The following is a 23,654-nucleotide window of genomic DNA, read 5'->3' as shown; positions in this document are numbered from 1 at the left end:
AGATTAGATTCCCTACAGTGTGGAAACAAGCCCTTCGACCCAACAAGTCCACACCGCCCCTTGATATATCCCACCCAGACCCCTGAATACTACGGGCAATTTAGCATAACCAATCCACCTAACCAGCACATTTTTGGACGGTGGGATGAAACCGGAGCACCCGGAGGAAACCCACGCAGACACGGGGAGAATGTGCAAACTCCACACAGGCACTCGCCCAAGGGTGGATTCGAACCCAGGTCCCTGGCGCTGTGAGACTGCAGTGCTAACTACTGAGCCACCGTGCTGCCGCCATTCCCATTTAAAATGGGAATATGATAATTTGTCTATAGCTTTAATGGAAATTGCCATTGTAAACTTGTCATGTGTTGCACCTCAATGAGCTAAAGTACTTGAAATCAAGCCCTGCCATTCCCTATGATGTCTCACAAATTAGAGACTTCAAAACCAGTCAACAGAAGAATGGACACGATTTCTGTACTGAACTATTACTGTAGCAAATGCTTTATTAACTGCCACCTATGGGACCAGGAGTGCGCCAGTTGATCAAAACTTCTGGTCAATCAGGAAGTCCACGTAATCCATTCAGAAACACACACAAATAGTAGAAATGTAATGCAGGGAGTATACAGATGATGTTTACACTTTATTTACAGTGTGAATCACTTAAATAATAATCCAACTTTGCCTTACATAGAACCTACCACCAGAGAGCCTTCTCACTTGCACCCTCAACTGACAATACAGTTAAAACTGTAACCATTTTTAAACTTCACTTGATGCTCATGCACAAAGGGTGAGGGAAAGCTTGTCCACAGAGTTTGCTGAGAAGAATATTTGCTGATCAATGTACTCCTTCTCAGTCTTTCTTCTCCAGTTACGACCACTTGTTTGCCTGAGTTACAGGGTGGCTGGTTCACAATTATGAAGGTCTGACATCAGTTGTGTTGCGACTTGGAAAGGGGAAATAAACAGGGTATCTTCAAGTTGGGGATGTTTTTTACTGCAGAGAAAAGAGACATTTCTGTGTTTGCAGAAATTTGATTCTTCCTGCAAGCATTCAAACCCCAAGCTGTTCAGCTGTCTTGAAGTCAATCACTGCTGTTGGTAGGTGGACAGCCTTTGTTGTTGATTATTGGTCACAAGTCCACTGATCAATCGGCTATTTGTTGCTCAAAAAACGCTCTGTTCATACATGACCTTTGGCTCCAAGTTCACTGAAAACTAGACTTCTGCAGCTGCTTGAACTTGCCAACTGTATCAACAGTATTTAAGCTTCACGTTACTGCCTTTTTAAAAAAGCAGCAATCTTTCAGCCCTTTAAAACGGTCTTTTTCCCATTTCTGTCTACAATTAAAAATAGAGTAAAGTAAAGAAATACAGTCTTTACATGTGTTGCAATCTTACTCTTCCACTAGCCCTAACACAGCAGTAGCTTGATTTTTATGTCATTGACAATTTTACACATGCAGTTTCCAGTTCAAAATATGGACATAAGAATTCATAATGAGGTTGATAGCAAGTGCACGCAGGCTCTAGATTTGTTCAGTAAATTACACGGTTCATGAGCTGGAGACTTGAGTTCATATTTCACCATTGTGGTTAGGGAATTTAAATTCTATTAACAAAATTAATCTTGGATTAAAATATTCGTAATAGTGAACATGAAACGCTGATCATTACTGAACATTGAAGTTTGGCAGTCTTTTTTTAAAACACCGCTCGACATCTGGAGTAAAAATTTTGGATGTCAGGTTGCACTTTGACTCTCCCAACTGAGGACCAGTTTCATCAGATTAAACTGAAGGTAGCTTTAAGCTTATTCACAAAAGTAACTGTCCTCCAAATTGAAGACCAAATAATGAGCATTTTATCATGAAGCCTTGATGTAGGAGCCTGAACCAATTTCATATCCAAGTGCACGTTTTTTGAACAGATAGCAGAGTCAAGATCAAGAATGGGAATGTGGGCTCATTTTCAAAACTTTTGTTTTCTTTTGTTGCGAAGTGACGTTAAGACCAATGATAACATTCCATTAATAACACTCAGAGGGGCTCCGCACCTTAACTGATAGCAGAGATTAGTCCTGAATCCTCACTGATCTGTGTTACATGTCATAAGTCACTTAATAGCTAGGAGAACTTAGTTTGTTCAATGTCTAAATATTTGAAGTAGGGGCTACATAATCTGCCAGTTAACATAGTCTTTTTTTCCTTTGCATAAACTGCACAATATATGCCTAGACATGTGAAAGCTTAAGATTCTAGTTTATGTAGTTTTTTAGGCTTAGAATTTTGATATCCAAAATTTAATGTACTGTTGCAATTCATTGAAACCATTAATGTGTCTCTGAAAGGATGACTGCAGTAGAATCTATGATTTGTAGTCAAGAAAATTTGCAAGCTACAACCGTTGAACTGTCTACCATGTCAATTTTTAAAATATGTGCTAACAGTATATCTGTGTATGAGAAAGTGAAGGCTTTCTTAGCCTGTTTAGTATGATATGTTTTCCAACTGCTGCTTTTGTTTCATTTGAAATGGTACAGATCATATGCGATTAAGTGCTCCAACTTACTCAGCATTAAAAGTGTTTGGAAAAAGTATGAGGAGTGTGTCAAGTGACGGTGCCAGCTTTACTTTTCCACTGGTATCTGCAGCTCCCGATCAGCCTCCACCTGCTGTATCAGTTGCTAACCCAACACCCGTCTCTGTAGCCGTAACTACCAGTGCGACGCAGCAGCCAGTACCGCAATCTGTGCCACAGGCCATGCCCCCACCTGTACCACAGCCCGTGCCACAGCCAGCTACAGCAATCCCAGCCTTTCCACCAGTGATGGTGCCACCATTCCGTGTGCCATTGCCAGGCATGCCAATTCCATTGCCAGGTAGGATACCACTTTTTTTTGTGACTTCTGTTCATTTCCCTTTGTGATTACCAATCTTAGTTTTGTGATTATTGCTTCCTGAAATGTGGATTATGTGTGTTCTGTTTGTTTTGTGATTGCTATCTATGTTTGGATGTTCATCCATAACAATTCCAATAAGGTTTTATCTTCTGCATTAAAAGTCCTTGAGATTTAAGAATCCTAAATATTTAAATGCATATGCATATAAGAGAAGGCTTTGCTGTCTACGCGTCTTCTGGCTCATGTCAGTGATTCTAGTTTTATAGCAAATAGAAGCACTTCACATGTTTGAAGCAGGCGGAGCGCCATCCATCCAGTGTCTGAAATAGCAAGTTTCTCAGATTGTGGGAACACCGGTCTGACTTTGGAAGATCGGCACACCCTCTGATTTTTTTTTTGTCCAGTGAAGAGATGCAGCATGCTGATGAGCTTAAAAATGATGTGTTGCTTCATTGCTAGTGTTTGCTGTTTGAACGTTACTGAAGAATGTAACCTTTCGCAAAGCTTTCGTACACTGAGCCAATACCTTCTCGTGAGTGCGCTATTATCATGAATTGTAATAACTTTGTGGGTGAAATTCTTTTACCCTCGAACTTTTAGGTGCTGTAATGGTAATGCCACTATCGCTACTATAGCTGCTGCAAATTAAATTTATATAACACCTTAATGTTTACATGATTCCTAAATATGTAATAAAAGTGTCTCACAGGGGCTTTATATTACATAACAAAGAGTAACCTACTTAGCCATACCAAGGGATATTAGGTAAAATGACCAAAAGCTACTGACCTGAAGTGCACCATCACTTTCACTCTTAACACCCAAGTTCCCGGCAAAACCATTTTTACCTTAAAACTTGAGCCAGAGGAGGGCCCATCTCTGCTGCTTGAATTCAATGCCTACAGGTTGGAAACATTATGACAGATGACTATTTTAGCGTTTTATCATCCACTATGGCCAGACAACTTAAAACATTACTGGATTACATTCTGACCTTCAGAACCTTGGCTGCTTGTCTTTTGCAAGTCATGGTGACTTTAGTTTAAGCATTCAACTATATAATGCTTTTGCGAAAAAAAGCAAGAATTCAGCCCAAAGAAAATCCAGCCTGTGCAGTAATTTGAAGAACTTATTCCCCATAGGAAGTTTTTCAAAATGCCCTACTGATTTGGCAGGAACACTTTGTGCATGCTACCCAGTGCCTGAAAGTATGGTTGAGTTTGCAATAATCGCCAGCATTTTTTTGTTCAAGTGATCACATATCTGCCCTTACCTATACTGTCAGAAAAAAGAACAATTTCTATTTTAGTTGAATTTTGTACAGAATTTTGTGCTAGATGTACTTGATTCAGGGCACCTTTACTGATGGGTTGCTGCTGTTGGAGGTCTTTCCAAACCATTGACTACAAGTGACTCCCCAAAAGTTGAGTGATGAATTCAGGCTGACCCAAGCCAATTGCACGCCGTCAAGTCTCGGAACAGTGCTTGGGTTACCCCGTTTGATGATATGATCCTTGTAGTGAGCAGTGAATTTTATGAAGGGATACATTTTCTGGTGATTTAAAGGAGCAAAGTTTAAGTTTTAAGAATTTTACTGCACCATGCAACCCTAAAAATTCATGTAGATCAAGCATGAATCAAGCTAAGAAAAGATTCATTTGCATTAACTAATGCAGTCTGTATATTTCTTGTGAAATACTTAAAGCAAAGCCCCATTTGGGCAGATATCTGGAATAGCACAGCCACTTCTGGCTCTCCAGTACGCTCATTTTTCCATGTGACACCAGGTCAAAACTTCAACCACTTTTGGACAGTCATTCAAGTTCTTCCAAATACTGTTACCTCCAACAAGACACACCTCGTCAATTCTCTGCCCCTGAAATCTTCAGAGCCCTGACTAGTACATTCCTTTTTCTTCTGACAGAAACTGAGCTTACACCAGCATCCTGCTTGGTTGTTGGTATAAAACAGTCCAATTACTTTTGCATGGCAGTAGCTGCTTTGAGGCTGCATTTCTCACAGCAGCCTATATGTTTTTTTCAATGACCCACTATGTCGAGGTATCAACATTGTCATCCACTGTGGATAGGTTTCCGTTTGCGTTTTCCTACCCGTGGTAATCAGATTATATGGCCATCTCTCTGAGCTTAGGTATTCATCCAGAATTTTTGTCTACTCTGAGTTGCAAGTAGATTTCAAAACATCTCCATTTTGTAAAGTTCAACATTCATGACAAATGTGATTTCTCTCTATTTCGCAACTTTCCAGAATTGATGAGAATTCTCTGAAATCATCAAAATAATCCATGGGTTAGAGACCCCCAGGATTTCATGAGCAGCTTCTACAAAATAGCAAAACTGAAAAATAGTTGACCCACCTTTTTTCTATATAGAATGGACAAGTCCCTTGAACAATTAGTACTGTGAAAACTTCCCTTTCTCTTAAGTGATATCATTCAAATACTTGTTCAGGTGCAACAATGGTCAAGGCAGGAACCATCGAGAAATTTAAAGAGCTATTTAGGTGAGAACTTGAAACACCATAACATAGACTACGAGCAAAATGCTGAGAACTGGGAATAGAATATGTAGTTCCTTGATGAACAGCATGGACACAAAGGTCTGAACGTTCTTTTTCTACGCTGTAAAAACTCCATAATGCTGAGAGCAGAATGATGAGCATCCTGTTCATTCTACTGTGTCTGATTTCACTTGGGTGTTTAATCTGACTGTTAGTCAGATGTGAAAACGTGAGTGTCTCAGTATTTTTCTTTCAGCCTCCTTGTTGTGTTTGTTACATTGGGAGTTATGAGTTGTAAATATACTTAGACCACCTATGAACAGATGAGTAATATATAAGGCTATAAAGTAAAAGTATAAAATTTAACGGTGAGAAAATGGGGTTTGTTTAGTTGGTGTTATGGCCAGCTGTTCAATGTTTGGACTCTTGTCTTTTCTGGTTTTGCAATTTGGCAATTGGAAATTGTTCAGCAACAGTTTTAATTTATCTTCTGACTTTTTCTCCCCTCAGTTCCAGTTTATTGTACGTTTTGTTTTTACTAAGAATTATTTTGGATTGAGGTGATCAAGAGTTCAACTGGAAAATAGGTCTTGATTTGATAGAATCATGAGCTTCCAGGAAAGGCTCGATAGATGAGACTTCTTAGCATAAATTAAATGACTTTAAGCATTTTAATTGGGGTGGCACGGTGGCTCAATGGTCAGCACTGCAGCCTCACAGCACCAGGGACCCGGGTTCGATTCCAGCCTCTGGTGACTGTCTGTGTGGAGTTAGCACATTCTCCCCGTGTCTGCGTGGGTTTCCTCCAGGTGTTCCGGTTTCCTCCCACAGTCCAAAGATGTGCAGGTTAGGTGGATTGACCATGCTAAAATTGCCCGTACTGTTCAGGGGTGTGTGGGTTATAGGGGGATGGGTCTGGGTGGGATACTTCAAGGGGCAGTGTGGACCTGATGGGCTGAAGGGCCTGTGTCCACACTGTAGGGAATCTAATCTAAAATCTAATGTGCAAGACTTTGTGTATTTTTGTGGAAGCGAGAGAACGATGTTGATGAGGAATACAAGCAATTGAAATGGAATGGTTCATCGATTGAGAGGCAAGCTGTATTTTAGGATGTATATTGGCTAAAGTAGGGCCAAATAACATACAATGGCTGGAGTTGTATTTGCAGCAAGAATGGTTTAGTCTTTAGGAAACACAAATTTACATCATACGACACAGTTGTAGTTATTTAAAGACGGAGTTAATTTTTTAAAAATTGTGTGCTGTATTTTGTGATGTGGTGGCCATGACATGATTCCAGTGTATAAATGCTGAGGCTAAACAATTGAGCACCACCTTGGAATAAGTTGACAGCAGAATATTCAAATTGGATCCGTTTTAATTCTCACTGTCTTCCAGATTCTACTATTACCAATCTTTATCAAATAGGTTGACTTTATGTCTTTGCCCCACTCTATCTGTTTTAAGCTTCTTTGACATCTTTTTCCCTTCTGACTGAATATCTCCTTTGCCTGCCCATGTCTGCTTCCCTTCTGACCCCATTGTGGTCTTTTCTCCCTATTCTGCCACAGAAAATATTTGATTGTACCTGCCATACTTTTCTCCCATCTTTTGTAGCGACTTGTTGAATATCTGGAGCATCCAGTTACCACAGCATATCCCTAGCATCTGTATGTCAATGGATACATTTAGTAATTGGGAAATGCAGTTTGGAGGATCATTCTTTGGCTCAATCTGGTCCAAAAATCCCTTCAAATATGCTTTGAATAAAAATCCATCTTAACATCTATGCATTATGAATTCTGTATGAAATGAGATTGCTTCCCACTTCAATTTGTATTATTTATCTATAAGATGCTGAATTCTATCAGTAAAGCAACACAAATTCAATGGATTTTGAGGCTTCTGAATTTCACTGAGAAAGTGTTGCAGCTGAAAGGTGACAATTTACTATTTTTCTGTCTCAATATAAATGAGGTTTTTTTATTTCCAGTTCCTATGATCTGACTTTCTGTGACTATTGGGTGCCTCCATTTATTCATATTGCAGTGTGGATGAGTGGTGCACGCATGTTATTTATAAAAGGAATGAAGGGAGCATTAAAGGTGCTCATTTCCATTGAGCATTACGTGTATGGAACCAGAGCATGTTAGTGAAATTGCTGTAAATGTAATAAAAGCAAAGCAGCTCATGCCAGCGGTGTTATTGTTGGAGCAGTGTTTCTGTCCTGGCTGACCCAAGAAACATGCAAACTGGTTAGCTCGCTGCTTAGGTGTATTGCAACGTACCAATAAACTTCTTCCCTTTGCCTATGTAGCAGCAACTGTGTAGTTTAATTAATTGCACATGAAGGCTTTTGGGGATGCATGTCCAGTTGAGTCATACTGGACACAACATTATTTCTGTTCCAACAGATGCTTTCAGGCTTGCTGAGTTTCCCCTGCATTTTCTAAATTTGTTTGTGATTTCAACTTCCACACTATTTAACAATAAATTTTTTTTATTGTTAAGCTGTTGTGAGACTTCTGACTTTTCTTTCGCTCCATGTACATACCTAAGTTTGTATATGTAAACAAGGAGCTGTTTAAAATCTGAAAGTGTGTCGTTGTGCACTTGTCTGTGATTTAGTAGTTTCATGATGGTCCCAGAAGTTTTTAAGATTTAAAACTTATTTTTGCTGTCAATATTTGTTTTGTGCATTGTTTTCATGAAATTGATTTTGAATTTGAAATAAAAAGTTCTTACTCAGCTCCTTTGCACATAACATCCAGCTGAAAGAAGTGAGAGCTATTAGACAGGATCTTGAATTCAACAGAGACTTCAGTGATGTATTTAAATTGCTGCTATCATTCCAGAGTTTAAGATTTTCCAGCAAAGTGCTTTTTCCCCATGAACCATTATATTCTAGTATCGTATTGTTAGTTAAACTGTAAAATGCTTTTTTGTCCTTGTTCATAAGTTCTCATCTTAATTTAGTGATTGAAAATGTAATGCTTTTAGTTAACTGAATTTCCTTTTCATAGCCCTATTAGTCACAGCTGATAAACTATCATGACAGAATCAGAAAATTGTGGGCTTCAGTCACATAACTTGGACTGATAGTTCAGACCAGTGCTAAGTGTGTACTGGAAATGCTGTCCTTTGAATGCAAGTTTAAATTGAAGCCTAATCTGCTTTCTCAAGTAGTTGACAGAGTCCCATGACACCATTTTGAAGAAGAGTAAGAGCATTCACCCTAGTGTGTTGCCCAGTTTTTGGAAATATAATGGTGACTGCACTCCATGAGGTTTCGATGCCTGTAAAATGTTTTCAGTCTGTGAATGCAAGTCTTTATTCCTTTTCAGAACAACACTGCTTCCTGTATACAATGCTGAAGTGCTACGGCACATGATTTCTCTCAGCCAGGCTGTTGTCTAAGAGCAACCAAAGAAAATGCTGGAGAGCTTGTCTGGCAGAATTTATGTTTCAGGTCCAGTATGACTGTTCAGAAGATGAGTCATACTGGACACAACATTATTTCTGTTCCAACAGATGCTTTCAGGCTTGCTGAGTTTCCCCTGCATTTTCCAAATTTGTTTGTGATTTCAACTTCCACACTATTTTTGCTTTTATTTGGAGTCAAAGAACTAATTTCATGTTGAGTATTTTTGTACTATTAGTATCTGAATATTTTAAAGCTGAGACAGTGACTGCTGTCTCCTGAATAAGTCACAACATTGCTCTAATTTTCAGTATTTTAGAATTGGGCATCTCAGACCTTTGTATGTTCCTGTGCTTCTGTTAATGACTGGCACATTGTAAACACAAGCATTATGCAAAAAATGGACCTCAGAATGTTAAAAATCTAAATAGGCTTTATATTCTGACCAACTGTGGTATCAAACCCTTTCTGCTTTCTTATACTTAACAATTGCATTTATTTAAGCTTAAACTTAAACCCAGATTTTAGGATTGTAAATCCAGTTTGAAAATTACTCCACTCTTGCATGGTCAATTGGAGACATTTTTAGAGTTGTTGCCATCTCCCCTGTTGTTTCCCTCTTTTTCCCACTTTCTGACTCTGCCTCTCTGTCTGTCTTGCACTGTCCCCTCGTGCCCTGCTTGTCTAGTTCCTGTCTCTTGCGCGCTCATTGGGTTGAAATAACAGCTATGGAATGGGCAAGGCTTCTGCTATCTCTGTATTAAGCACAGATTGGCAGTCAATGTTTTCCAAAATAATATGTAACTTTCATGTAAACTTACTGTTATGCCATAAGTAATCTCCAATTTTTTAAGGCTCAGGCAATGCAATACTTTGTATATACCATAGTAGTAATATGCTGTTGATTTAAATTGTTTAATTATTATGCTTCATGCAACTTAGCCCAAGATCATAATTCTGCCTATAGTTAAGTGTTTACAGATGTGTATATGGATTTCAGTAAAGTGTTTGATAACGTTCCCCGCAGTAGGGTATTGTAGAAAATATGGAGGGATGGGATTGAGGGTGATTTAGTGGTTTGGATCAGAAATTTGCTAGCTGAAAGAAGACAGAGGGTGGTGGATGGGAAATGTTCATCCTGGAGTTCAGATATTAGTGGTATACCGCAAGGATCTGTTTTGGGGCCACTACTGTTTGTCATTTTTATAAATGACCTGGATGACGGCATAGAAGGATGGATTAGTAATTTTGCGGATGACACTAAAGTCGTTGGAGTTGTGGATAGTGCAGAAGGATGTTGCAGGTTACAGAGGGCCATAGATAAGCTGCAGAGTTGGGCTGAGAGGTGGCAAATGGAGTTTAATGCAGAAAAGTGTGAGGTCATTTATTCTGGAAGGAGTAACAGGAAGACAGAGTACTGGGCTAGTGGTAAGATCCTTGGTAGCGTGGATGAGCAGAGAGATCTCGGTGTCCATGTACATAGATCCCTGAAAGTTGCCACCTTGGTTGATAAGGTTGTTAAGAAGCTGTACGATGTGTTAGGTTTTATTGGTAGAGACATTGAGTTTCAGAGCCATGAGGTCATGTTGCAGCTGTACAAAACTCTGGTGTGGCCGCACTTGGAGTATTGCGTACAGTTCTGGTCGCCGCATTATAGGAAGGATGTGGAAGCATTGGAAAAGGTGCGGAGGAGATTTACCAGGATGTTGCCTGGTATGGAGGGAAGGTTTCATAAGGAAAGGCCGAAGGACTTGAGGCTGTTTTATAGAGCATAGAACATTACAGCACAGTACAGGCCCTTCGGCCCTCGATGTTGTGCCGACCTGTCATACCGATCTGAAGCCCATCTAACCTAGACTATTCCATGTACATCCATATGCTTATCCAATGACGACTTAAATGTACCTAAAGTTGGCTACTTTACTGCCGTTGCAGGCAAAGCGTTCCATTCCCTTACTACTCTCTGAGTAAAGAAACCACCTCTGACATCTGTCCTATATCTTTCACCCCTCAATTTAAAGCTATGCCCCCTCGTGCTTGCCGTCACCATCCTTGGAAAAAGGCTCTCCCTATCCACCCTATCTAACCCTCTGATTATTTTATATGTTTCAATTAAGTCACCTCTCAACCTTCTTCTCTCTAATGAAAACAGCCTCAAGTCCCTCAGCCTTTCCTTGTAAGACCTTCCCTACATACCAGGCAACATCCTAGTAAATCTCCTCTGCACCCTTTCCAAAGCTTCCACATCCTCCTTATAATGCAGTGACCAGAACTGTACGCATTGGAGTCATTAGAGAGAAGACTGTTCAGAGGTGACTTAACAGAGACCTGCAAGATGGTTGGAGGATTAGATAGGGCTGACAGTGAGAGCCTTTATCCTCGGATGGTGATGGCTAGCTCGAGGGGACGTAGCTTTAAATTGAGGGGTAATAGATATAGGACGGATGTCAGAGTTAGGTTCTTTACTCAGAGAGTAGTAAGGCCATGGAATGCCCTGCCTGCAACAGGAGTAGACTTGCCAACTTTAAGGGCATTTAAATGGCCATTGGATCAACATATGGATGATAATGGAATAGTGTAGATTAGATGGGCTTCAAGTTGGTTTAACAGGTCGGCTCAACATCGAGGGCTGAAGGGCCTGTACTGTGCTGTTATGTCTTCCGTTCTATTTGTGAAGTATGAATATTATAGATTGAAGATGTGTCAATCTCACTTAAGCTCTGAAAATAACATTAATTTAAAGAAGGAATAATCCATGTGTATACATGACATGGGACTCAGTCAAGGTGAATTTTGAGCCTGCTTGCATAGAACTTCTTCAGTAATGTTACCTCTTTCTCAACCTGCACACTCAGCATGTAGTGTATGAAACAAACAGTAAATCAGCTGCAACTTAGTTATCTCGTAACAGCAGTGCTGAAGTGAGCCAAGCTGAATAGATTTTAATTTAAATGTATTTAAGCTTTTTGTCAATGTTGAAAAGTTTTGACATTAAAATAGCAAATATTTCTCCCTATGATCACTGCTTATAGCAAAAGTTATCATCCATAGGACCGTCTTTTTTCTTGAGAGAGCAAGGCTATGTTTCCAATGTTTTGTGTTTTGTTTCATATTTCCAGCATTTGCACTATTTTGCCTTTCTCCTAGGTGATTTTACAATAGTGGTCATCTTTGCCATCCAGTTCTCACATGTCTCAGTTCTGTTCTTGCGGTTGTGTTAGTGAGTGCTCCTCATCACATACCTGCCATTCTGTTAGCAGATCACCAATGTCCTTATTAATTGTCACTGCCTCAGAAACTGACCCCAATGCAGATAATGCGATCAAGATGGATTTTAATCAGGACTCAGAACCACGAAAATAAAATTATGGTCTGGATTTTGTTAGTAGGTGGTTTGGAGTGAATCAACAGCGCATGGCTTTCATTATGCTTAACATTTGCCTGTAAGACCTCTGTGGGCCTTTTCCCGATAATTTAATAACTGTAGTTATGCGAGAGCCAAAATAAATCCTCTGCAGGGGATATGAAAAGTCTGTGAAAAGGGCAAACAATCATGTGGTCAGTGATATTGTTGAATCCTTAGGGAGAGGCACTGAATCTAAACCCATAAGTGTAAGTTGAGTATCATTAGGACAATGTGCATCCTTAAAATGGAAAGGTGGGGTGAGAAAGATGGGATCCAGAGAGAAATATGACAGAGAAAGAAAATGTTTGAGATTTTAATGTAAATTTCCTGACAAGAATTAACTTGTTAAGTAATTCGGCTCCACGCTATGAAAAATAAATTAGTGTAATGGCGTTTACTTGAAAATCATTAAATTAAATGTCAACACACCCTTGGTGGATAATTATCACAACTTTATTCCCTTCCTTTTACGTGAATGTTGACTCTTGGAAGCACACCTCATGAAGCTTCGAGAGGAGAAGAGCAAATATGATGGCAATTTTATAACTTGTGCATTTAACTGAAACTTCTGCAGATTCTGGAAATTGCAATCCTATTTACTGTTCATTAATGGTGAATGCTGCTATCCTTAAATTATGTAAGTGCAAAATCTTGGCCTTTGATGTACTTGAGATAGCAAGGTGTAGAACTGGATGAACACAGCAGGCCGAGCAGGAAGGCTGACGTTTCGGGGCCCAGACCCTCCTTCGGAAATGAAAATGCCTGACGTCTTTCTGAAGAAGGATCTAGGCCTGAAGCATCAGCTTTCCTGCTCCTCGGATGCTGCTTGGGCTGCTGTGTTCATCCGGCCCTACACCCTGTTATCTCAGTTTCTCCAGCATCTGCAGTTCCTATTACCTCTGAAACATTGGTGTATTTGTTGGCACTAATTATAATATAATGGGATAGAATTAAATGCCATACAAATTCCAGAAGTAATTTCTAAATTTACCAGGAAGATCTGGGGCATCAGAATCCAAAAAAGAGAGTTTTCAGAAGTGACAGGGCCACCATGAATTTCCCAACTTATAATTATCTTGGCACAAATGCCAAGCTAGGACTTCAGCAATATTACATTCAGTCTCTGAATGTCTGAGATAGGGAGAGTAAACTTCAGTGTGTGCTCAATCCTTACTAATGGAGTGACTGAACCAAAAATGTGCTGCTGTGAGACATCTCGTGAGCAAATTGTTAATGATGTGCTGCTGATGGGTAGTGTATGTAGAACTCCTTTCTTGGCTGAGATACCAATGTGCCACGATTGGGCAGAAGCTCATTTTCATTGAGAATGTTGGAATGACATGCGACTACTGGCACTTTTACAAGGTGCTTTGACTAGAACAGCTTTTAAAAAAAATAGAGGACATGAAGTTTAACTTAAGTGCAGTGTAAAATGTCATGAGCTACCACTTTTGTGATAAAGTGCTTACCTACTTCAAGTTTTGGATGGCAGATAAAAATTGCTACTCAAAACCTTGAGCAAAAAAATGCAGAGCTTTTATCAGTTGAGTGTTCTGTCAGTAACAAACCAGCAGATGGCAGAGACTAGTAAGTATCTGCCTGATATTTGTGTCTTGCATACGCTTTTCTAGAAAATTCCAACACCTGCTTTCCCACTATCTCCCGTGCTTAAGGTTCAATACTTGGGGATATTGAGCATTATTTCTAACTGCGACTAAGCAAGAGGGAACACTGTGCAGAAAGAATAGTTAGAGCTGCAGGGACCCTGAGTACTACTTCCAAGGCAATGTTAAAGCTGTTGATTTCATTTGAGATGAGTTTTAACAGCCTTTATGTGAAGTCACGATCTGAACTGAAGTGAGTGTTGGTAACTTATTGAGGTGAAAGAGCCTCATCAGAAGCTGAAGGCTATAATTTGAAATAACTGAAGTAACATTCAATTAAAATGAGAATCTTGGTAGAATCTGGGAGACTAACCTTGGCTATTAACATCTAGCTCCTTCAGATTGGTATACGCACCAGAGATGATTGGAGGGGGAGAAAAATCCGACTCGGAGACTGACAATTGATTTTGAAGTTATATTTTAAAATTGCATTTTGAGTTAAACTAGCTTTAATTATCAGAAGACCATATCAGAGACTATAAGTAATAGGAGCAGATACAGGCCATTAGGCCCATCAAGTCTGTTCCACCATTCGATCATTGCTAATGTGTTTCTTAACCCCATTCTTCTGCCATTTCCTTGTGACTCTTGGACACCTTACTGATCGAGAATCTTTCTGCCAGTGTCTTAAAAACACTCAATAACTTGGCCTCCAAAGCCTTCTTTGATCATTTCCACAGATTCGCCACCCTCTGGTTGAAGAAATTCTTCCTCATCTCAGTCCTAAAGGGTTGTCCCTTCACTCTGAGTTTCTGCCCTCGGATCCTAGTCTCTCCTACAATTGAGAACATCTTCCCCATGCCCACTGTATCCAGGCCACTCAGTGTTCCCTACAAGTTTCATTCAGATCCCCCTTCATCCTTCTAAACTCCATTGAATACAGATCCAGTGTTCTCAACTGCTCCTCATATGATAACCCTTCACCCCCAGGGTCATTGTTGTGAACCTCCTCTGGACTCCTTCCAAGACCAACACATCCTTTGTTAGATATGGGGTCAAAACTGCTCTCAATATTCTGGGTGCAGTCTGACCAGGACTTTAGACAGCCTCAGCAATCCATCCTTGCTGTTATATTCTAGAAGTCTTGAAATCAACGCTAACATTGCCTTTGCCTTCCTAATTGCCAATTGCGCCTGCATGTTACCCTTAAGAGAATCCTGAATTAGGTCTGCTAAATTCCTTTGGCTTCAGGTTTTCAAAGCCTTTCCCCAGTTAGAAAATAGTCTACTATTCTTTTTACTGAAGTGCATAATCTCACACTTTACCATATAATTTCTTATGTCACCTGTCATTTCTTTTCCCAATATCTTGTCCAAGTCCTTCTGCAGCCTCCTTGTTTCCTCAACACTACTGGCCCTTGCAGCTATCTTTTATGTCATCTACAAAATTAGCAACAATGCTGTCAATTTCTTTGCCCAGAGCATTAATGTGTATTATGAATAGTGCTGGTCAGAATGCAGGCCCCTGCAGAATTCTGCTATTCACTGGCTGCCGTCCTGGAAAAAAAACCCTTTATCCCAACTCGCTGCCTTCTGCCAGTCAGCCAATCCTCTCCATGCCATACCTTGCCCCTAACAATATGAGCTGTTGTCTTATTTAGTGGCCCCTTGTGTGAAACCTAGTTCAAGGTCTTTGGGAAATCCAAATAGATCATGCCTACTGACTCACCCCTGTCTAATTTGCTTGTTACCTCCTCCAAGGGGGATCTGAATTAAACTTGTAGGGAATACTGAGAGGCCTGGATAGAGGTGGCATGGAGAAGACATTCTAACAGGTTGGTCAGGCATGACCGCCCCTTGATGAAGCCATTTTGACTCAGCCCTGTTTTACCATGCACTTCGAAATACTCAGCAATTTGATCCTTAATAATGGACTCTAAAATCTTACCATTGGTTGAGGTCAGGCTTACTGGCTTATAATTTCATGTCTTCTGCTCCTCCTCTTCCTTGGATAGGAGTGTTACATTCGCCATCTTCCAGTCCTCTGGGATCCTCCCTTAAACCATTGATTCCTGAAAGATCCCCAGCAATCCCTCTCCAATCTCCTCAGCTATCTTGTTCAGAACTCTGGGGTATATTGTTTCTGGTCCAAATGATTTATCAACCATCAGACCATTTGTTTCTCCAGCACCTTCTCCTTAGTGATGGCCATTATACTCACCTCTACCCCTGAACTCTTGAAGTTCATGTACATTTTTGGTGTGTTCCACTGTGAAAACTGATGCAGAGTACCTAATCATTTCCTTCGCTGTTTCCTTGTTCCCTGTTACTATTTCTCCAGCCTCCTTTTCCAGCAGTCCAATAACCACGCTGGCACTCTGTTTGGATATCTTAAAAAAAAAAGTGTCTTGCAATATTCGCTTGTATTGTATTACGTGGTAGAATGTCCTGTTTCATCTTCTCCCCACATTGCTTTTTTAGTTTAAAAACTGAAAGAACTGTGGATGCTGTAAATCAGGAACAAAAACAGAAATGCTGCAAAAGCACAGCAAGTCTGGCAGCATCTGTGAAGAAAAACAAAATCAAAGTTCGTGTTTTGGGTCTAGTGACCTTTCCAGAGAATCACTGGACTGAAACATTAACTCTGATTCTTTCTGTCACAGACGCTGCCAGACTTGCTAAGCTTTTCTAGCAACGTCTGTTTATATTGCCTTTTTTAGAGTTATCCACTTCTAGGCTTCCTGCTTAAAGCTATCCAATTCTCTGTCTTCCCACTAATTTTCACACTGTGCTTTTTCTTTCGCTTTTATGCTGACCCTGAAATGAATGCCTTCATCCTCTCCTTACTACGTTCTGTTTCCTTGTGCTGAATTTGTGCTGTGCCTCCTGAATTACTCCCAGAAACCCCTACTGTTACTGCTGGACATGGCCCCTGCTAGGCTTCCCTTCCAAGCAGCTCTGGCCAGCTCCTTCCTTCTGTCTTTGCAGTTCCCTTTTCTCAATTGTAGTATAATACCAGTATTGTAATTGTCATGTCTGATTGCAGCTTCTCCCTCTCAAACAGCAAGGTAAATTATGTCACGTTGCAGTTACTGCCCCCTAGGGTTCCTTTGCTCTAAGCTCCCCAATCAAATCTGCCTCATTATACATTGCTGACGTGAGGACAGTTTTCTGGGTAATAGTGTTATTATCTAGGCCACAATGTATTAGCTGACAACACAACAAAAATAAAAAGAGATAAAAATTGCCCCCTTGACTTTCATTGAGTGTTTTTCTGAGCTTGTGCCAGCTGTACTTATCTGCTTTAAATTTTTGTAGTTAACTCCCCAATGGCTTAATTCAATGCTGATTTCAAGAAGATCCCATGTGAAATTTGTACCTTTTGACTGATGTCATTGGAAATGGTGAAGGAATGATGGCTTCCCCTCCTCAAGTTAAGAAAGGGCAAATTGAACCATTTATTCCTGAAATTTGGAGAACGTGGATGTCAGTTAAGACTGCTGCACAGCTTCAACTCTCTCCTCAATGGAGTGGTATGATAACACTCACTAAGCTGTGCTGCTTGAAATTTAACATCCTTTGGAACCGAAGCCCAGCACAAGCTAGTGACTTCAAAGGGGTAAGGCAAAAGACAAAATGACTAGGTTTGCCATGTACATTTTTCAAAGACTCGACAGTGTCAACAACTGATGAAAGTACTGTGTTTTTTTTAAATAGATAAGCTCCCTCATCTGTACATGAGAAGAAAATAAAATTATCCATTGGAATAACCTTTCTTTTGTTGAGGACTGACTTTGTTAATGAATATGTTAAGAATGATTTCCGTCTGCCTCCCGCTATGTTGAATTGGTATGAGATAAATTGACTAGTTTGGTTTAAAGCTGCATTATACTTAATAATGCATTATGATACTTTCATTTTTATCAGTTTTTTCTCATGAATATGTATATATTTTTCCCAAATTGAGTTTAGGCATGTGCACCTACTAATCTTCTATTAGTATGTATACTTTGTGTACATTATCTGACCGATTCAGTTATTAGTTCCTAAGGATGTACCTGTGCCAATTCTCGGCAGGTTTACAAGTACAGTCTACTCCACTTACCTATAAGTGCGTACCTCACTTAAGTGTCTTATAATATTTTGTTTTAACAAACCAAAGTTTCCCCCATTTCTTAGGGAACCTGTGGTATTAAACTCCAAATATTACAAATAATTTTTCTTAACTGTGACCCTTAAAGATGTGTAAAACATAGATAAATGGCCCCAATTTTTACTGCTCTGTTACTCTGTTCAGTATAGTTCAGGCAATGTAAATGTCTTGATGCTTTCCTAAAATGTTACTGTATGACATGCTGATCATTTTTTAAACATGTACCATGATGTACACAAATGTGTGTTCTTCAAAATGTATTCTAAGGATAAGTGTGTACATGTCCTGGGAACTCACTGCACTAGCAAAGCCCCTAGTGTGACACTTTACATTCAGGCAATGAATGACTAAGTTTTCTTCCCTCTGCAATGTTGTATTGTACTTCTACAACTAATGATTTAAGTGAGGAATTGGAACATGTTTTTACTATAATGCAGCTTTAAAATCTTAACAGCTGACGCCTATCTTTTCTCCAACACGCTTGCTTATCCATTCTTACAGGTGTAGCAATGATGCAAATAGTCAGCTGCCCGTATGTAAAGACAGTCACTACCGCCAAGAATGGTAATGTTTTATCTTGGTCCTTTCTGTCTTAATAGTGGCATGATATTTGAATGTTATTTATTTCAGCTGTCCAACTCAATACCTATTCCCAAACCTCTGGCTTTATTTTAAGATAGCATTTTATTTCACATACAAAGTGCCATCACTTTGGGATCTTTCTTCAAAGCAGCTTGGATAATACCATGCTGTGCAGTACCCAATGTTGCTATAGGGAAGCTTATATGTGTAGATTCCCAAGTAGATTTGCTTGTTTTGTGTTCTGTTTATATTAATTTGTTTGTGCATTGTAATTCATCCTTCATCCACTTAGCTATGCTGTCCGTGTTGAGCAGTGCTGTGTGTGCAAAGCCCATTTCCTCCTGCATAGTAGTCATTTTGTATGCATGCCTTTATGTGCTACCCATAACCTGCCTCAGTAACTTTATTTCTGCCATATTTTACAAATGTTTTGTTTGCTTTGCCATTTTTTAGCCTAAACAACACGATTCCAATTTGAAAGAAAGTTCTGCCATTTTTATGGTGTGGTTACTTAGGGTTGTGGGACGGTCTGGGAGTATTTTCAGCTGTTGTGTCTAACTGAGCAAAAGCTTTTGGTGTCAGAAGTTGGAGGTTCACTCCTGAACTTCTGTATATCAAGGTGCCGTTTTGTCCCAATTTTATCCAATATTTTACATCTCTGGTGAACAAGAATTCTCCAATCTCTCTGGCTTGTATAATCCTGCATAGGAAGAAATAATTTCCAGTCCAATAATTCCAGAGTTCTTTATTATTTAGCCTATTTGTTTAGTTTCCTTCCATGGTGGAGTATCCTGAAGCAACTGATTGCTGTGATGCAGAAGGTTTTCCTAAAATGGCAGTGCAGAATATTAGATCATATGTCCTAAAACATCTGTTACGTTGAGCACCATAGCACTTGCTGACTTTGAAAGTCCATCAAAGCAGGATGTAGTCCCTGATCTTTGTGAACTCAAAACATGTAACATTGGATTGTAATGATCCTGTACGTGAGCATAGAGTCTAGAGAACTCACGTATGACAAATAGTAAACTATGTGCACAAATACAGATGAGGGAAGGTTTGTTTTGTCATGTTGAGGACAGGGTCATGTAAACTTTTGCACAACCTGTTAGAATAATTCATAATCAATACTACGTGTAGGGAGAGAAATAAAAAAGTTTTAAGGTTCAGAATTTGACTGGTGATCAACATGCTTTTCAGTTTAATTGTAGAGAACTTGGGGATCATCAGAAGAATGAAACAAGGTGAAAACTCTTTAACTTTGACAGTGATTGAGAACTGATCTTTGATTTCTCCAATGAAATTTAGTCAAGTTTGAGATAATGGCCAATCTAGTTTTCCAGTTATTCCACAATAGTGTTTTCTGACAGGTAAAAACGGTACCAATCTTTTGTGCTTAAGCACCTTTTGAATTGGATTTCGTAGAGTGAGCTTCTGACTGTGCATTGTTAGTTCCTTTTGAAAATTTACATGTATAAAATGATTTGGAGGCAAATGAAAATTACAAATGATGCATGACAAAATACAATTAATTTTTGTCCTTTGAACAGCTATAAATGAAACACTTGTTTGATTGCAACTTAAACATTCACACAGTACCTTCAAATTCTGATGCACCATTTGCTTTTCTCTCAATGATCAAAAACTAACTATGAAACTACAAATTAAAATGAAGGCAGAGGTCTCATTTTAATAAATGCAAGTATATGTAACACTTAAATTGCGTTCTTGGGATCTGTTTTTGAAGATTAAGTAGCATTTTTGGTCTTTTTTCCAGAATGAAGTGGCAAGATGAAACCTGGAGAATGAAATGACATGAGAATCTCTGCTTAGTTTGGAAATAAAGCAGTCTAGCAGCCTAAATAAAAATGGTCGTCATTTAAAAATTTGTTGTAATACATTATTGTTTTGTTGTGATGTTAAGAGCGTTTTAACAAATATTGTCGAGCAGACTTAAGTTTGTTTCGAATTTTACAGGAACAAACTAGTTTGCAATTGCCCTTGAATAATGTTCAACTGCTTTGCTGTCAAGCTACATAGGGAGATTCTGATGTGTCATTTCATTCTGCATGCTTCATCTTGCAGTCTGTGGAATGAATCTTAAAGCAGTTATTCACACTGATGCATATTTGTTCTGATTGAATGGAAAATGTGATTAGACCAAAAAAAAGCAATGAAAATTGAGGGAGCAATATCTAAAACTTCATTTCCATCTGAATGAACTTTTACCACAGCAATTTCCTTTTTCAACAAGAGATTTTATTTGGAACTAAATTGAATTTACAGCAGCAATGTTATGAGGAACAATTTCTTTGTAACGACTGAATCCTGCTAAAACCAGCAAACTAACAATTATCCTGACGGCATGCACTAGTCAAACAAGAAATTGATTCAAACCTATTAATGAGAAGAGACAAAGCTGTGGGGAACAAGAATTTTTTTTGTAAATTCAAATACACAGGCTGTCTGCCTGTTAGATTTTATTCAGGGGTGGGTAATACAACTGAAACTTTGATCATAATCTAATGAGATTAATCACTTTGTGGTTCATTTTTTTTTCTTTATCTCTAACTTAAGATGTAGCCACAGTGGTGTAACCTGAACCTACTGTGTTCTTCTTTTCAGGTATGCTACCTGGAATGGCCCCACCGATGGTGCCCATGTTGCCTCCACAGGTTACAATTGCTTCTTCAGTCACCCTCCCTGGAGGTATCCCAGGCTCTGAGTGGACAGAATATAAAACTGGCGATGGGAAAACTTACTACTATAACAATCGGACTTTGGAATCCACATGGGAGAAGCCACAGGAGCTGAAAGAGAAAGGTAATGACTGTAAATTTTAAAAAAAAACGGCTTTTGCCCCACAGATTTTTTTCCTTGCACACTTGGCAAGCAATTTAAACAGTGGGGGCATTGTAGTCTATTTGCACGGACCAATGGGCAGCAGTGATGATCAGGAATGCAGGTTGATTTTTTTTTCCCCTCAAACTTGGGACACTGAGACCAATAATTACACCATCAGTTTCTGAGAACATCTGGCCCATTTGGCTTCATGATGCACAACCTTGAACCTTTCTTTCAGCTCTCTTTCTGCTGCCAGTCAATATAGAGTTCCAGGTCAGTGAGAGAATGGTTTGATTCATTGCGATTTGTACAATGCATTCAATATAAGAATTGATGATGGAGCAAGAAATTAAGGATGCCCTTTTCCCATTACTGGCACAGTTACTGTTAAGCAAAACTCACTGCTCCATGTTTCCTGGTATCCTGGGAATATATGTACTGGTGGCTGATGATATGCTAGCTCCGTGAGGCTAGCTGTGAGAGTCTGTCCACAGGCAAAAATAAAATGACGGTGTCAATGGAAAGCAATGGCATTAATTTTTAACTATATTTCATGGAATGTTTAATTGTACTCAGCAGGTGGGCATTAACTGGGGACTCATTCGTGCATATAATGAGTGACCTTGTGCAGTGATAGTGTGCTTACTTCTGAGCCAAGAGACCCAGGTTCCAGTCCCACCTGCTCCAGAGGTCTGTAATAGCATGTCAGGACAGGTTAATTAGAAAATGTTCGTACGTGTTATGGGTCTCTTGTGGCACAGTCATACCTCTGAAGTAGAAAGCCTGGGTTCAAGTCCCAGGTATGTGCCATATCTGCCTGAACAGGATGATTAAAAATATCTTGATGCTTGTTATGGGGCTCCTCTGGTGCAGTGGTTGTGTCTCTTCCTTTGAGCCAGGAGGCCCAGGTTCAACCCACACCTGGTCTAGAGTTAACCTTTTAACTGGAAGATATTTCACCAGAACTAAGAAAAGTTCAAAATGTAGTGTGTTTTAGGTTAGTGAAAGTGGAGCAGGTATGACAAAGAACAGAAGCAAAAATTATTATACGACGGAAGCTAGGTTATAATAAATCACAAGTAGGTTATTTGTCCAAGCCTAAAGGGTTTCATGATAGACAGTTTCTTTCAACTTTCCAGGCAATTGGTGAATGACAGCATGGTGAACAAGTACCATCCAAAAGCAAAACAGAGACCGAAAGGAGAGTTCAACCAAAATCTGCAAAGAGGAAGGAAATGAGGCAGAGGTTGTAGCCTTAAATTGCTGAACTTTTAGTCCAGAAGGCTGTGAAGTGTAAGCTTTGAAGATGAGATGATGTTCTTCAAGTTTAGACTGAGCTTCATTGGAACACAGGAGGTGGATCAGGCTCACATATCAGTGTGAGAGCGAGTTGAAAAAGCAAATTGGCAAGAAGCTTAAAGTCACTGTTAGGGACTGAATCTTCCCATGGCTAAATGTACCCTCTGCCTTGTCCATTCCACTTCATGCACCATAAGACCTAAGAGTAGAAGAAGACCATTTGACCCATTGAGATAACACGGTGTGAAGCTGGATGAACACAGCAGGCCAAGCAGCATTAGAGGAGCTGAAAAGTTTGAAGTTTCGGGTTGAGGCCCTTCTTCAGAAATGGGGCAGGGGAACGGGATTCCTGAAATAAACAAGAAGACAGGGGGAGGTGGATAGAAGTTGGATAAAGGAGAAGACAGGTGGAGAGGAGACAGACAGGTCAAAGATGCGGGGTTGGAGCGAGTGAAGGCGAATGTAGGTGGGGAGTTAGGGAGGGGATAGGTCGGTCCAGGGAGGACAGACAGGTCAAGGAGGCGGGATGAGGTTAATGGGGAGGAGATGGGGGTGGGGCTTGAGGTGGGAGGAATGGTTAGGGAGGTGGGGACTAGCTGGGCTGGTTTTGGGATGCACTTGTGGGAGGGGAGGTTTCGAAGCATGTGAAGTCCATATTGATACCCTTGGGCTGCAGGGTTCCCAAGCAAAATATGAGGTGCTGTTCCTGCATCTTTCGGGTGGCGTCATCGTGAAACTGCAGAAGGCTCAGATTGGACGTGTCGTCTGAGGAGTGTGGGGGTGGGGGGGCGGGGGTGGTGTGGAGGAGAAGGGGGGTGGAGAGAGAGAGAGAGAGTGTGTTGAAATGGTTCGTGACTGGGAGGTGTAGTTGTTTGTTGCGAACTGAGCATAGGTTTTCTGCAAAGCGGTCCCCAAGC

General features: G+C 40.0%; 1 protein-coding gene across 4 annotated transcripts in view; it reads left to right on the top strand.

Moving 5' to 3' along the window:
* The window catches only part of tcerg1b (transcription elongation regulator 1b (CA150)), a 109,573-nt gene that overhangs the window by 43,453 nt on the left and 42,466 nt on the right, over positions 1 to 23,654 (top strand). For 2 of the 4 annotated variants that reach the window (XM_048543032.2, XM_048543031.2), the window contains exons 5-7: positions 2,549 to 2,887; positions 18,514 to 18,576; positions 21,220 to 21,417. In XM_048543032.2, the coding sequence (XP_048398989.1) occupies positions 2,549 to 2,887; positions 18,514 to 18,576; positions 21,220 to 21,417 (600 nt within the window). The remainder of the gene's footprint in view (positions 1 to 2,548; positions 2,888 to 18,513; positions 18,577 to 21,219; positions 21,418 to 23,654) is intronic. The other 2 variants (XM_048543035.2, XM_048543034.2) reach the window with 1 other exon arrangement.

Source organism: Stegostoma tigrinum, chromosome 13 (genome assembly GCF_030684315.1).
Source record: "Stegostoma tigrinum isolate sSteTig4 chromosome 13, sSteTig4.hap1, whole genome shotgun sequence".
NCBI lineage: Eukaryota > Metazoa > Chordata > Chondrichthyes > Orectolobiformes > Stegostomatidae > Stegostoma > Stegostoma tigrinum.
Note: the sequence above shows the minus strand (reverse complement) of the source record. Positions and strands in the feature narration are given on the sequence as shown.